Source organism: Saimiri boliviensis, chromosome 7, assembly GCF_048565385.1.
Source record: "Saimiri boliviensis isolate mSaiBol1 chromosome 7, mSaiBol1.pri, whole genome shotgun sequence".
NCBI classification, from domain to species: Eukaryota; Metazoa; Chordata; class Mammalia; order Primates; family Cebidae; genus Saimiri; species Saimiri boliviensis.
The window spans coordinates 7,481,839-7,496,317 of NC_133455.1; the positions used below are offsets into that span (position 1 = coordinate 7,481,839).

At 44.0% G+C, this 14,479-nt stretch overlaps 1 protein-coding gene across 1 annotated transcript in view; it reads right to left on the minus strand.

Moving 5' to 3' along the window:
• The window catches only part of TMEM132B (transmembrane protein 132B), a 484,193-nt gene that overhangs the window by 310,019 nt on the left and 159,695 nt on the right, over positions 1-14,479 (minus strand). Inside the window, exon 2 of the mRNA XM_010347677.3 lies at positions 1,701-2,592. Within this exon, the coding sequence (XP_010345979.2) occupies positions 1,701-2,592 (892 nt within the window). The remainder of the gene's footprint in view (positions 1-1,700; positions 2,593-14,479) is intronic.

Consider the following 14,479-nt stretch of genomic DNA (forward strand, 5'->3'; position numbering starts at 1 on the left):
AGAAAATATAGATGCCAGCAGGATCCCTGTTTTATTCTGTCAATAGGGGGTGCTAGAAGGAGGCTGGCAGGTGGAAGGTGGGAGAAGGAATTTTCCTCTTTCCATTGGCTTCCTATTTGCTTCTTGTTCTGATGAATGGCACCCAGCCTTGCTGATTCATGGCAGCAGCGGCAATTCACTTCCACAATGGAAGATAAATCCAGTCTGCAGTATCTCCAACTATTGAAGAACCAGTGTTAGGACTCCTAGCCCTGGTGACACCAGCACAACCTGTACCCTCTTCTCAGGGGTTTCAGTTTCTGCTCTGCAGGATCCCTGCTCCAAGCTCCAAATTTTTGAAACTTTTAACATCTTTCCTTATTCTCCCAGCTGGAGGGATGATAGCTGCTTTCTGCAGCTGCCTCTTCCCTAGTACCTCAGTATTGCCTTCTTGACTTCTCAATTACCTAGTTAACATTTCTTTATAAATAGTTAACAGTTCTTTATATTAAATTCTTGCTTTTAATATACTTATGTTGTCTCAGTCTCTTGACTGAACTTTGTTCCCCCAATTTCGAACTGTTTCTTTCTCTGCCCCCAAATTCCACCCATCCTTCAAGATCGAGCTCAAAATGAAACATTCTCTGTCCATAGCAACACACACAACTCTCATCCATGAATTCCTGTAGACTTTATGGTCTCTACTACTCAAGCTTCAACATGATCATATATTGCAGGGCTTGGCAAACCATGACCCCTGGGCTAAATTCAGTCCTCTGTTTTTGTAACTGAAGTTTTATTGGAACCCAGCCACGCCCATTCATTTATGACTGCTTGCATGCTGCAACAGCAGAGTCGAATCACTAGAGAGACTACATGGCCCATGATGCCTATTTACCATGTGACCCTTTCAAGAAATTTTCTGACCCCTGGTCTATTATCTTGTGTGGGTCTCTATTTCACGTTTTGAATCTCTCACTACACAGGATACTGAAAACTGCAGAACTCTCAGCACATGGCAACTCCATCCAAACCCCCGCACTAAGAAACTTGACCAAACTCTAGCATGGCTTCTAGCAGCATAAGGCTGTGTCCCTAGGATCACGTCTGCACCTCTCAGAGTACCTGCTTAAGAAAGCTCAGCAAGGCCAGGGGGCTTCCTGTTTGTTCCAGCCAAGGTACACCTGATGATATACCCCCTCCCCCGACCTCCCTTTCCTACAGCATCTACAAGAAAGGGCTTACAATTGTAAATATCTGTCTCTTGCAACTAAGAAGCATCTCTCCCAAGCACCTGAGACCCATTCTTCTGAAACAGAATCAGCAGGAAGGACAGGGCCTCTGTCTCCCAGCCTCTGTGGGAGGGTAAATCTTAACTCTGATAACTGCCAGCCAGCAGACACAGCTAGCCTCATTGCATTTACGCTGCCCAACCCTTTGTACTATGTCGCTTTTCTGGCTCTGTGGAGACTCCACTCTTCCCCATCCTTCATTCTCCCTTTAAAACACACAAATCACCTCTGCACAAATTGTAATGAAGCTCAACTCTTTCCCTACTGTCCAGAGTTACTGAGTAAAATCTGTTTTCACTTTAACTAATGTCCAGCTGCACTTACTTTTGACCATACTCAGCAAATGATCAACACCCATTTCATTAATTGACAATTCATTGGTTACTAAGAGTTGGTTTCTGTTCCATCCCACCTGGCAAAGCCTCTTACCTAAGAGTGAACTGGTCTGCCACAGAGCTACTGGTCAGAGAGACCAAAAAGGTGGCCGTGTCCCCTTCCCGGACCAGATTCAGGGGTACCGAGATGACGACGTTCTCATCCAAGCTCACCAGGGACCACTTCAGATCATCCTGGGTTGGGTAGACAACCACGCTCCCAATCCTCTCTCGGGCTGGAAATGCTTGCTGGGGGCTCTCCAGGCCCGCGTGGATGTTGTTCTCCCACTTGCCTTCCTCCTCCAGAGGACACTGGCCAGCCTTGTCGGCTGGGTAAAGCGTGAAGAACAGCTCCATCGCGGTTCCCCCCAGCAGGGCTGGGATCTCCTCCTCTGGCTCCAGGTCCAGGCCTGAGCTGAACCACTCGGGCAGCAGCTCCAGCTCAGCCACACACAGCCCCGGGGCCCCCTGCAGCCGACAGCTGGCTGCCACTTCCCTGGCCTCGGGGAAAGCAAACATCTTGACACAGGGTAGATCTTCAGTAAGATCGCTGTCATCCCAGCCCATGCCAGTGACATAAAACAAGGTCTGCACTTTGGGTCTGTTGGAGTAGATGGAGCTGTCGAGGATGTGGGATTTCAATTTCCAGTTGAAGGGAAACTTGTCCATGTTTCCAAAGGCTGTGGGTGTCAGCAAGAGCTCCTGCGGGATCACCTTCTCCACGGAAAACGGGCCATAGCTGGCATTGATAATAGGGGGTGTCCTGGCTCGGTAGATGAAGAATGGCTCCACCCGGGCCTGCAGGCTGGCGTTCCTCGTGAGATCTTGGTTGGCTTCTTTAAGGAAGAAGGACTCCTCTGCGTTGGAGATGTGCAAGCTCGAGGGGAGGTAAGCCGGGAGCGAGGAGAACTTCTGCAGGCTATCCACAATCCCTCGACTCTCCGTCACTGCACAAGAAAGGAAAGCAAAAGAGTAACACCGTGTTCTGAGATGTAATGAAATGAACGCAGTGCAGTCTCCACCCATCTTCCCAACAAACCACCCACTGGCCACTGTTTCTCTCCCAGGTCCCATCGCAGTGAAAGCCTTGTCATTACATAAAGCTCGGTCCTCAGGATCTTCCCAAAAAGACGGCACAGAGTGGGAAGGAACCCCATTTACCACCAATCCAATAGCCCTGGGTTATTTAGAGTTAATTCTCTAAAGGGAAAACATTGCTTCTGCTGTTTGTGCAAAACCAGAACCTCAAAAGATCATGGGCATCGTTGTTCCTTCACCCCAGATACCCACCAAGTCTACCCATCAGGCATTGCACCATTGCATGTGACATGGTAGTATCTTATTACTTTGATACTCATGCTGCTCTCTATCGCTTCTATAAGTGACATCTATGTGGACATGATGACACCTCTGTAATTCTTACTGAAAAGAGACTGAAGCTCAGTGTTCCCATTTCTAGAAATCTCTCCTTCTGAAATACCAACGAGAATGCACAAAGGTTTATCTACAAGGACATTCATTTAGAATCGCAAACAAACAAATTTAAGAGCATATGTGCTGAGCCAGGTGGCTGAATTTGAATCCTGGTTTTGCCACTTCCTAACTGAGCAATCTTGGGCAAGTTACTTAGCCTCTCTGTACCACAAATGTCCTCATATAAAGTAGGACATAAACATGAATTGTACCTTACTGGGTGGCTGGAAGGATTAATGAGTCAATAAATACAAAGCACAGCCAGGTTTGGTGGCTCACACCTGTAATCCCCACATGTTGGGAGTCCAAATCAGGTGGATAGCTTGATTCCAAGAGTTTAAAACCAGACTGGGCAAAATAGTGAGACCCCATCTCTATAAAAAAAAAAAACTACACACAAAATTATCCAGGCATGGTGGCACATGCCTATAGTCTCTACTTGGGAGGCTGAGGCAAGAAGATCTTGAACCCAAGAGATGGGGATTACAGTGAGCTGAGATTACAGTGAGCCGAGACTGCACCACTGCACTCCAGCCTAGGTGATAGAGCAAAATCCTGTCTCAAGAAAAAAAATGGAGCACTTAGAACAATGCTGGCACACAGAAATGTGCTTTCAATATTTACCTACAATTATTATTACTCTATATTATTTTAATACATATTCCATAAGTTGATCAATAGGAAATTAATCATTTTACAGTGCAATAATATGAAACTATTTTTTTAAATGAGGTAGAGCTAATATAAACATACTCTAAAAGATGCCCACAATATGTCATTAAGGATAAAAAACAAATTAAGTATAAAAAAGAATCAGGCTGGGCACAGTAGCTCATGCCTGTAATCCTAGCACTTTGGGAGACCGAGGCGGGCAGATTGCCTGAGCTCAGGAGTTCAAGACCAGCCTGGGCAACCCTGTCTGTACTAAACCCCATCTCTACTAAAAATACAAAAAACCCCAGCCTGGTGTGGTGGCATGCACCCGTCATCCCAGCTACTCGGGAGACTGAGGCAGAAGAATTGCTTGAACCTGGGAGGCAGAGGTTGCAGTGAGCTGAGATCGGGCCACTGCACTCCAGGCTGGCAACAGAGCAAGACTGTCTTCGAAAAAAAAAAAAAAAAATCAAATGTGTCATATTTGATCCTATCTGGTAAATTTTTTAAATTCTACATGTATATGTAAATGTATATATTTATGTTTGGGTGTGTACAGAACCCAAAAGAGAAAGTTTTTGTTTTTTACCATTCACATTTCTACTGTATTTTGTTACCACCATGTATTATTTTGTTAATTAAAACACACAAAACATGTGCATAAACATGTGCATGTGAGTATATATGTGTATGTGTGTTTCTTAGCATGTTTCTTTCAAATGGGAAAACACAGACAGCAAAGACCCAACAAGCTTGTTCAAAGTGAAGAAAGCCCACCAGGAACCAGGGTCAGCAAATCAGGCCAAGGATAGAAATTTTTTTTTTTTCCTCTTGCCCTGAAATAAACCTCCACCACTGGAGTCCGGTTTTCTATCCAATGCAAGAAGAAACGGAACCTGACGGTAGGGCTTAAAAGTGCATCTTAGACACCCTAGAGGAGGAAACAGCAGATAAATCCCACTCCATTGACTCTGGCTCCTGGTGACATGTTTTTCTGCAGCCGTTACAAATTCTGCAAAATACAGCTTCTATTGATTTAAAGACTTTTTGGCCTGTTTGGGGCTGTCCTTGTGAGCTTTCCTTTTCTAGAGGGTGACAAAATTGTAATTAGTAGATTGTGAAAAAAGATACAGCCCAGGAAGGGGCCGATACAGCCTTTTTCTCAGAAGGCGTTCAGGAAGCAAGTTCTCCTCAAGTGTCATCAACATGGCCAGTCCCTTGTCAGAGTCACTACTACAGAGGGTAATTACTTATTCCTCCAATTACTTATCTAAATATACTTATTATTCACTTATCTCTCCCGTATTGTGGCATGTAAAAACATTACAGGGACAATGCAGTCATGATTTCTGCCTCCAAGGAACTAGCAAACTGTGTTCAGCCAATCGGAAGCTCCGGAGGGCACAGCTAGCATTCAGAAAGCAATTAGGAAGTTGGGCATTAAGATCCTAAAAAATGCCCATCTCAGGAATTCACCTAGGAATTTGTTCTAAGGAAATAATCAAGAGGTCAGGAAGGAGATTAATGTGCAGGTAGATTCATCACGAGCATGCATGATTTATAACAGCAACACACCGGAAGCTGTCCAAAACCCGTCATTAAGGAAATGATTAAAGAAGTTATTTAAGCCACACTATGTGTGCAACATTAAACCGCCATCAAAACCATGATTTCAACAAATCTGTAGCGTCATGAGAAAACACTTACAGTAGGTTAATGGAAAATGACCTCAAAACTTCATTGAAATTATCTCGAATATATTTAAACACACAATATATTCCCTTCCGTAGTATAGACCCAAGTTTCCTCCAGAATAATGTCCGTATAGGCTGGGCAGGATTTAGATCAAAAGATAGAGGAGGGAGGCATGATTTGAAGAATTAGCCTCATCTAAAGGAAAGTTTTAGCGGCTGCCGCCACCAAGGGGCAATCTGTATTTTGACAATGTCAAGCAATGCAGAAGCACCGCTCCAGATGAAATTTAAATTAGTTCTTTCTGTCGTTGGTTGATTTCCCTTCTCTAAACCAGGAAGTTAAATTCCAGGTGAATTTGCTTGTAAATTAGTTGGCAACAGGAACACACTCAGCAGGGAACACCTGGCTTGTGAAGCATGACGATCTCTCTCAGCTGGGCTAACAAGGCCCCCAGCCCACCAGGCTTGGAAGTGAGTGGCTTGAATTTTACTTCTCCTAAAATTTAGGAGGAATCCAAGGTAAGGCTTAAGTTCTGACTTATTTACGGATTTGCAAAAGGAAATTAAAATAAATGCAAACTTTAATATGCTCTGTTTGCACTGTAGATTGGTTTATTGTTTTCTTCATCTTTTATGTAGGTATTTTACACCTCTCAAAAATTGGTTTACAAGAAATGTAAAGCTGCACCTTCTCTTCTTTATTGCAGCCAAAGCCTCCATTTGATCTGAAATAGCAGTGTAAGGTTTACACTCCTGTCCCACCATAACTCAAGCAAAATGCAATACAAATTTTGTCTGAAAGTGTATATGGAAAGCCATAAATGTCAGCTGCCAGGGCCTTATTCTGTTCTCAAACCAGATTGCAACAAAATATATAATACCTGAATTTAGGAGGATTTTATGAAGCCATGGGACTGTGTCCTGAGAAATACACTGAAAAACTAACACTCTTCCCTTTAATCCCAAAATGTCACATAGAAACACCATGCTTTTTCCCATTGGCAGGTAGAGCATGTGGCCCGCGTTCTGAATGTGAAATGAGGCCCTATTCAGTCTGCCGATTTCCTAGAGAGCTATTTACCACTGGACAGAATGAGGTGGGCCCTGAGAGCAGGAAATGAGAAAGGAGCAATGAGGCCCAGCTTAAAAGAACTTCTCATCACTGCCCTCCTTATGAGGCAAGAACAAAGTTCAGGTGCAGAGAGGACCCAAGGTGCACCAGAGAGAAGCTCTGTTGGCTGAAGAATGCTCCGACTCAAAATACCAATGGCAGATGTCTCCAAAGAAGCCCTAAAGACAGACTCAGGAGGAAGAGAGGGGAGGAGATTAATAATGTTACTCCTAGAATGAAGCAACTCAGAGTGCCAGGAATCCTGGTGGGGACCCTGTGACCCAAATTGAGTGGATGTCACTGCTGTGCTTAGCACACAAAAAATGTTCCTGCACATGGATCTTAGGACTGGTGGGACATGAAGTCCTGAACCCCAAGACGGTAAAATGTGAACCTGCTACAACAAGGAACAAACTCAGAAATCAGCCCCTTTCATTACTACCTCCAGTCATGTATAGAAGACGACAGTCTTGTGACTACTGGTGACCCACTTAGGGTACAGGCCCATGACATTTCTGAGGCTGAGTCTCCTCTAATTCATACAAAACAACTCAGACATAGAGAGCCAGGCACAGAAAGCTTTTTCCAGTGGGCCAGGTGGCCAGGTGACCAGGCTTTTGAAAAACACCAGCAAGAGAAACTCCTTACTAGTCTGCTAATGTGGCCCTGACTAAAGCTGACAATTCACCACCCACTGGGTACCGTGGGAATAACCACAACCTTTACTGATTTCCTGGTCACGGAGGCCAGGAGCTAGAAGGAGGCCTTTGTCAGCATTAATATTAGTTCAGGGTAGTGCAGTAAACGTCATCTCTGGCAGCAGAGGAACGGGCTAGAAAACCTTCCATGCTCTTTTCCCCCCAGAGTTCTCCCATCAATTTCCCCAGCTCCACTCGGTGCTGTTTTCACATCTTTCTCATTGCCCTTACTTACACTTGCTGGGGAAGCTCATCATCCACATGTGAGCAGAGAAGACTCCTTCTTGTCTGGATTTCTTAGCTCCGAGAGACCATCTCTGAGCTGAGCAACAACTCTAGCCATTCCACTCATGCCAGTGTAGTTCCCTGCATTGTATTATAGCCATGCAGGGAACTCCATTTCCCAAGCTCCCTTGCTCCCTGCTTCTTCTGCCTGTGTTCAGCCAATCAAAAGCTCTGATAGAAGACTGGAGGGCAGAAAGAGGGGAGAACCCCGGGTATTTCCCCCTGTGTCTCCTCCCTGCAGTTTTCACTGTCAGAAACTGCATCTCCTCTGTGTGGTTCTAACTCCCTATAAAGCCCCACCACGGTCCCAGCTCTCTCTAGCAGTTTCTAATGCCTAATCCAGCAGCAGCTTCTGGGTTTTAATAGCCTACTCTCTTCCTCTTTTCCCTCTAGCCCAAAAGATGACAACAGCTTCCCGCTCCTGCTGTTCTTAATTTCTAAATAAGTTTCCCATCCCCAGATGGTACTTTATCATGTCCAGTTTGGTTTCTCAGATTTTCCAGCACCTGAATAACTAGTTCCCTTTATGAAATTCCCTCTGTTGAAGTAACTAGGTGATTTCTGTTTTCTTGACTAAAGTGTGATTACAATATCCAGTCACTCATCACTCCATCCTGTTATATTCCTTCAAAGCCACTATCACAATCTGAAATTAGCCTTTGTATTTTTCCTCGTTTGCCTGTTTACTGTCCATTCTGTCTACTAAAATTCAGATACCATGAGAGAAGGGGCTTTATGTTCAGTTACGGCACAATCTCCAGTACCTAGCAGAAGAAATTAGATATTTGCTGAATGAATGTCCATCAATTAAGACTGCCTTGGTTTAACGCTTGAGAGAATAAATCTCTCTGTGTTCCTTCTGAGCTTCTCTCTGGCTTCTTCCCAGGGTTGTTAATAGATACTGTTTTTATTAACACAGCATTTGCCCATCACACTATCACTCCATTCATGTCCTCCTCAAATATCACATCACTGTGGTCACTAAGCTGGCAGCAATGTTTGCCAAGCAAAGAGCTGCAATTCTCAAGTAGAAGGAGAAAATACAGCTTAAAGGGAGATTCACACCATTTACAGGCCTACACACCTCAGCATATTTCCAGTCATGCCAGTTGATTATCATAGCAGCTGTAACATAAGTTGTGTTAGACCCTTTTTAAAAAATGATGAAGTTGAGGCACAGAGAAATTAAGCAATTTGGACATGGTCAGCATTAGAATTCAAACCAGCTCTGTCGAATTCCAAAGGTTTTCCACTTTCTTGTATTACCTGAGGGCCTACCTGGCCCAGCAGTTCTACAATTAGGCCAAGGAGTTAACCATTTGGAAGTCATCTGATGGAGCCAAAGTTTAATGCTCACAAGGCCAGGTTCATGGATGCAATCCCTGTACACCCAGTGAGGCTTTCATTGCTCCATAGTCACAGGTGACTGCATCTCCCATCCCAGGTAACTGTTACCAGCCTGGATTCTCAGGTAGAGAAGGAAAATAGGTATAGCTCACCCAGAGCATCTCAACCCAGCTGCTAGCAAAACAGCCAGTGATCCCTACCTTTAAGACAGTAATAAAGATGGAAAAACATTACTACCTATAAACCACCTTACATATCCCAGAGCCTCAGAAGGAACGGTCTATGCAACAATTTAGGCCAAATGCTCTTGGATTAAGATGGTTATTCATTCATTAATAACAGCTGTGGTGGAATGATCATGTAAATTCCCATTCGGTTTGCTCCTAACCCCAGCTGTATCCCTTTATTGTAGCCTAGGGAGCAGATCCTTCCACAACTCAGCATTTGAAACACGATTCATTCACTATAGAACCAAGAAAGGTAGCAAATACTTGACTACTGAATTCCAAAGCCACCAGTATAAAATCAAGATGTAAGAAGTCAGGTGAGTCTCCACTTTTCTCAACTGCATAAAACACATCATGGCCTGGGAAAGAAGAAGAGATCCCATAGGCAGGCAAGCATGAGGCCACCAGTGCCAGCCAGTCATCAGGCAGGAGGTAGCAGCCAGGAGTGATGCTTGCCTTTTGTTCCAAGAGTCTTCTCAACCCTCAAGCTGGGCAGCCCTGCTTGGCCAACCTGGGGCTCACAGGAACAGGAAGTAGATATGAAGAAGACAGGAAGCAGATAGAGGGCAAATAGGAAGCCAGCAGGAGCAAACAGAAGCAGACAGGGAAAGACAGGAAGTGGACAGGGAGAGACAGGAAGTGGAGAGGAATCAGACCCAGAACAAAAGGAAGAAGCAGGTAGGTCCCTGCTCCCACCTCCAGCCTTGCAGTAGCTTCTATCCTCCCTCATTGGCAGGGCCTAAGAAGGAACAGCTGACCAAGGGTGGGTTTGCAGAGACCACCCCCAGCACCACACACCAGAGAACAGAAGAGAAAGTTTAAAACTTCGAGCCTATAACGTGCTAACTGGCACATCTCATTTAACAGAGGAAGAAACTGAGGCACGGGCTGAGGGCAGTTAAATTACACAGTTAGTAAATGATGATGGCAGGACAGAAATCCTGGAAACTTGCTCAATGATGTGCACTTGCTAACCATCTCTGTACAGCCTCACATTAAAGAAGTTGAAGAAAGGGAGAATTCTTATTCCCAGAACTTCAGAATGATCCATAATTCCTTCTTGGTCCAGAAGAATACATGAAGATCCTAGAGACGTGTAAGCTAAAAACCTAAAAAGTGAGAATCTTGGATAAAAACCCAGAATCCAGAGTGGCTTGTCTCTATCGGAGTCTGCAGAATGGCTATAGGTATCATGAAAACACCTAGGTATCATAGTTTGCAAACCTACCAACAAAGTTAAAAATACAGGCATGACAGCAGGTCTGAGGGAGGAAGAGAAGAAATTTAGTTTGGACACATTTGAGTGAAGGTAAAGGGAAGATTGATAGTGAGATATCTCAAAATATGGGATCATGGGATTCAGGGGAAGTAGACCCCTAATTTATCTTTCCAGAAAAGTAAGCTCCTTTGAGACAAAATGCTACATTATCAACTACCTCTGTATTCTCTAACACGAGGATTCTCAACCCTGGATGCACAGTGAATATATACATTATACTTAGGCCCTGCCCTCTCAGAGTTTCTTCAGATAGGCTCAAGTGGAGCCCAGTTTTTTTTTTTTCTATGTTTGCTAGATGATTCAAATGAAAAGCAGTAGAGAAAAGCTCATGGACACTACTGAGTACACAGTAGGTGCTTTGTGTGCACTCATAAAAATGAATAGTCAGAGCGAGGAGAGCCACCCTTGAGGGCAAGTCTTGGATCGTGTGCCAGCAAGTCCGTAAAAGATTAGAGACAACTTTATAAATTACAAAAAGATAAAATACTTTAAAATGAGGGCAAAGGGAAAACAAGAATAGAATCATCATTATCATCGCCATTTTTATATACTAAGCATTTTGCAGGTATTAAAATCGTTATCATCACTAAGTCATCATTTACTTAATCCTTGTAATAGATCGAGCATTTTATAGGTATTATTTTAACTTTGGTAACCTTTTGACTATGAGGATTTCATTTTTACCCCCACTCATGCGTGAGAAACTGAGGCACAGAGCAGCTGCGTGACCTGCCTAAGATCCGTAGCCAGTAAGTGGCGGAGGTGGAATTTGACCCAGGCAGTTTAGCTCCAGGCAGAGTTCTCACTATTAGCCACTGTGTTCTGCTGCCAGAGGAAAGCTCCAGCAAGCAAAATCTGCATTGTAAGAGTGTAATCAGGGACTAAAGGAAGTGAAAGTGTGGCTCTAAATTGCCCAGCTCTCAAAGCACAAGATTAGGTCACTATTTGGACACTGTCCATAAAATGAAAGCAAGAAGCAAAGCTTGTCCTGGCTCTAAGAGAAGTTCCTCTGGTGAGTGCTCCCAACTGGCGCCTGTGGGGCACGACCCCATTCCCACAGTACACTGTGAGCTTGCTGCCTCAGGTGGGCTCCATGTGAGATGGGACTATACAGCTATGGACAAGGAAGCAAAAGCAGTTTTCCAGAGGACCCAGGGGTGTGTGCCAAGACCGCTGACAGCTTCGGGATGGTCTAGCTTACTACGAAAAGAAAATCCAGAATGTGATTCTAGAACACCCGACATTGTACACTCTCCTCCTGAATGTGCTTTCTTCCCAAACCAAGCAAGGCTTTTAGAAAGAGTCAAGTGCCAGAGCACGTGAGATTACATTCTGGGGCTACAAATATTTTACAGAAACAGTTGAAGGGAAATGCACACAATTTGAAAGCTAACAAAGAATATCAACCTTTTCTTTCATAATTTCCACTACTGGATTATGCTGAGCAAGTCCTCCTCCATATCCCAAGATCAAAGAGACACTACCTACACTTTTGCTTGGTTTGTGTGCATGTGCATGTCTAGATGGATGTGTCTTTACATTTAATTCTTGAATCCACCTGAAATCTCTACCAGTGTATAATGTGAAGTGAGAATCTGATAGAAGTTGACCATTAGCATGCACTGAATTCGGCCAGTAGAAAGATTTTATTTGACTTCACGGTTTGGGTTTATTTTAATTGAATTTGAACGTCTTGTGTCAGGGTGCACACACATTCTCCACTATTCTCCAGTTCACTAACACCCACTTACACCCGCTCTTTTCATTCATTTCTGGTATGTGCCTCAGGCTTGATCTTAGAATCTGCTTTCCCAAATAGCTATCCACTTTCTCCAAACTGCATTTGTATAACTTACCTCTCTGCCAGTGATTTCTAGTGTTTTCTGATTATGTTGCTAAAACCTAATACATGCTCAAGTCTATTTATTTAGCTTCTTTGCTCTGTGACTATACTCATACCAATACATTGTAGCTGACATTAATGTGGATTTCCAACATAATTTACTATGTAGGAGGTTATGGACTGAATCGTACCTCCTCCCCAATTCATATGTTCCAGTCCTAACCCGGGGCACCTCAGAATGTGACTGTATTTTGGGATAGGGTCTTTCAAGAAGCAATATAGTTAAAATAAGGTCATTGGTGTGGGCAAATATTTTATCCCATGCTGTAGCTAGCTCCTCTGTCTTCTTGCATTGTGTCCCCATAGAGCATGTACCTTTGCTCCTCCTGGTTGCACAGTGGCTGCTGTATCTCCGTCTCTCTCAGGACTCAGCACCAACACCACACGTGGATGCCTGACATTTCTCTGGAGGGTTTACTCAATGTCTTTAGAGAGCAGTTGCCTTTTGGAAGAGGTACTGGGGAGAACTACCAAGGCATTTTGCCTTTTACTGAGGATGGGGACATTGGAAGGAGGTCTGCCTGGAGGGGAGAGGGTGTCCCATCTTCAGAATTTAGTTACTCCTCTTACTTCCAGCCCTTTTCATGCCTATCCTTGCTATATTTGCCAACATGGGGCCAGGAGCCCCCAATTCAATAGGACTGGCAACCTCAGAAGAAGAGGAAATTAGAGCACGGACACACGCAGGGAAGACCATGTGGTGGCACAGGAAGCAGGAGGCCATCTACAAGCCAAGAGAGCCCTCAGAAGAGACCAAACCTGTTGACGTCTTGGTCTTGGACTTCTGGCCTCCAGAACTGTGAGAAAATAAATTTCTGCTGTTTAAGTGGCCCAAAAGGTCAGTGTGTGGTACTTCGTTATGGCAGCCCCAGCAAATGCATACAGAGGGGTTATGTTCTTTATCAAAATCCTATTAGCCAGACTTCCCTGCTTTTCATCTTCCAGGTTAACTTCAGAATCATATGGTCAAGCTGCCCAGGCCAAAACTCAAATGGACTTTAGCTGGAGGTGAGGATCTGCGCGTTGAGACTGTGGATGCCTTTCAACTTCCTGCCATATTTTTCTATGTTGTTTTCAAGTTTTCTAGGATGAACATGTGCTGCTTATTCAATCTAAGAGAAATATTGACATTCTTCCTTCAAAAAGAAAGATATGGAATTTAATTTTAAGTAGCAGACTGAGCACACTCATTCCCTCACACCACCACAGAAACCCAAATGAAATAAAAGCATAAAAGCACAAAAAGGAAAAACCCTATTATCAAGAGAAGTGGAGGAAGCCTATCTGCAAATAAAATACTTCAACAAATTTAAGAAACAGAGTAAGTGTATGAAATGTGTTAACAGGCAGGACAGCAGAGGAAACCTGGGACGGGCACACTCTGCATGTGTGGCCAAGGACTGAGGGCTACTCTGCCCATTGGACCTCAGAGGGGCTCCTGGCTCCCCGTCGGCACATCCAGCGAGGACAGGCGTGAAAAGTGGGGCTGCAAAAAAATGAGGGTAACTAGATTCTGTAGCTGGGATACCCACTCCAGACAGACCTCCTTCCAATGCCCCCATCCTTAGTAAAAGGCAGAATGCTTCACACTTCTGCCCAGTAGCTCTTCAAGAAGACAACTCTTCTCTAAAGACATTGAGTAAACCCTCCAGAGAAATGTCAGGCATCCAAGCGTGTGTTTTGGTGCTGCGTCCTGAGAGGGATGGAGATAGAGCAGCCACTGTGCAACCAGGAGGAGCAAAGTTACATGCTGAGGACACAATGCAAGAAGACAGAGAGCTGGTCACAGCATGGGATAAAAGGAAAAATAAGATAAAACCCTACTCACCTAAGCTACTGTGGCCAGGGTTTCTGTTACTTGCAGCCAAACACAATCCTAAGTGATTAAAAAAAAGAGAGAGAGAAGTACAGGGCAGAGTGCCTGGCCCAAAGTGAGTAGGAAATAAATGTGTGCTGAAAGAATACATGAATCAATGCAATAAAGTTGATATTTTTAATGCAAATAAGTAAAAACAATTCAAATGTAAAAAAAGGGAACAAGGTGTGTAAATTAGCTAAATCCTCCTCTTTTATATAGAGAGCACTGCTGTCTAGATTTATGAACTCAAGAAGTCAAAGTTGATGAATAATTATAGAAGTTATCATCAGAAGAACTAACAACAG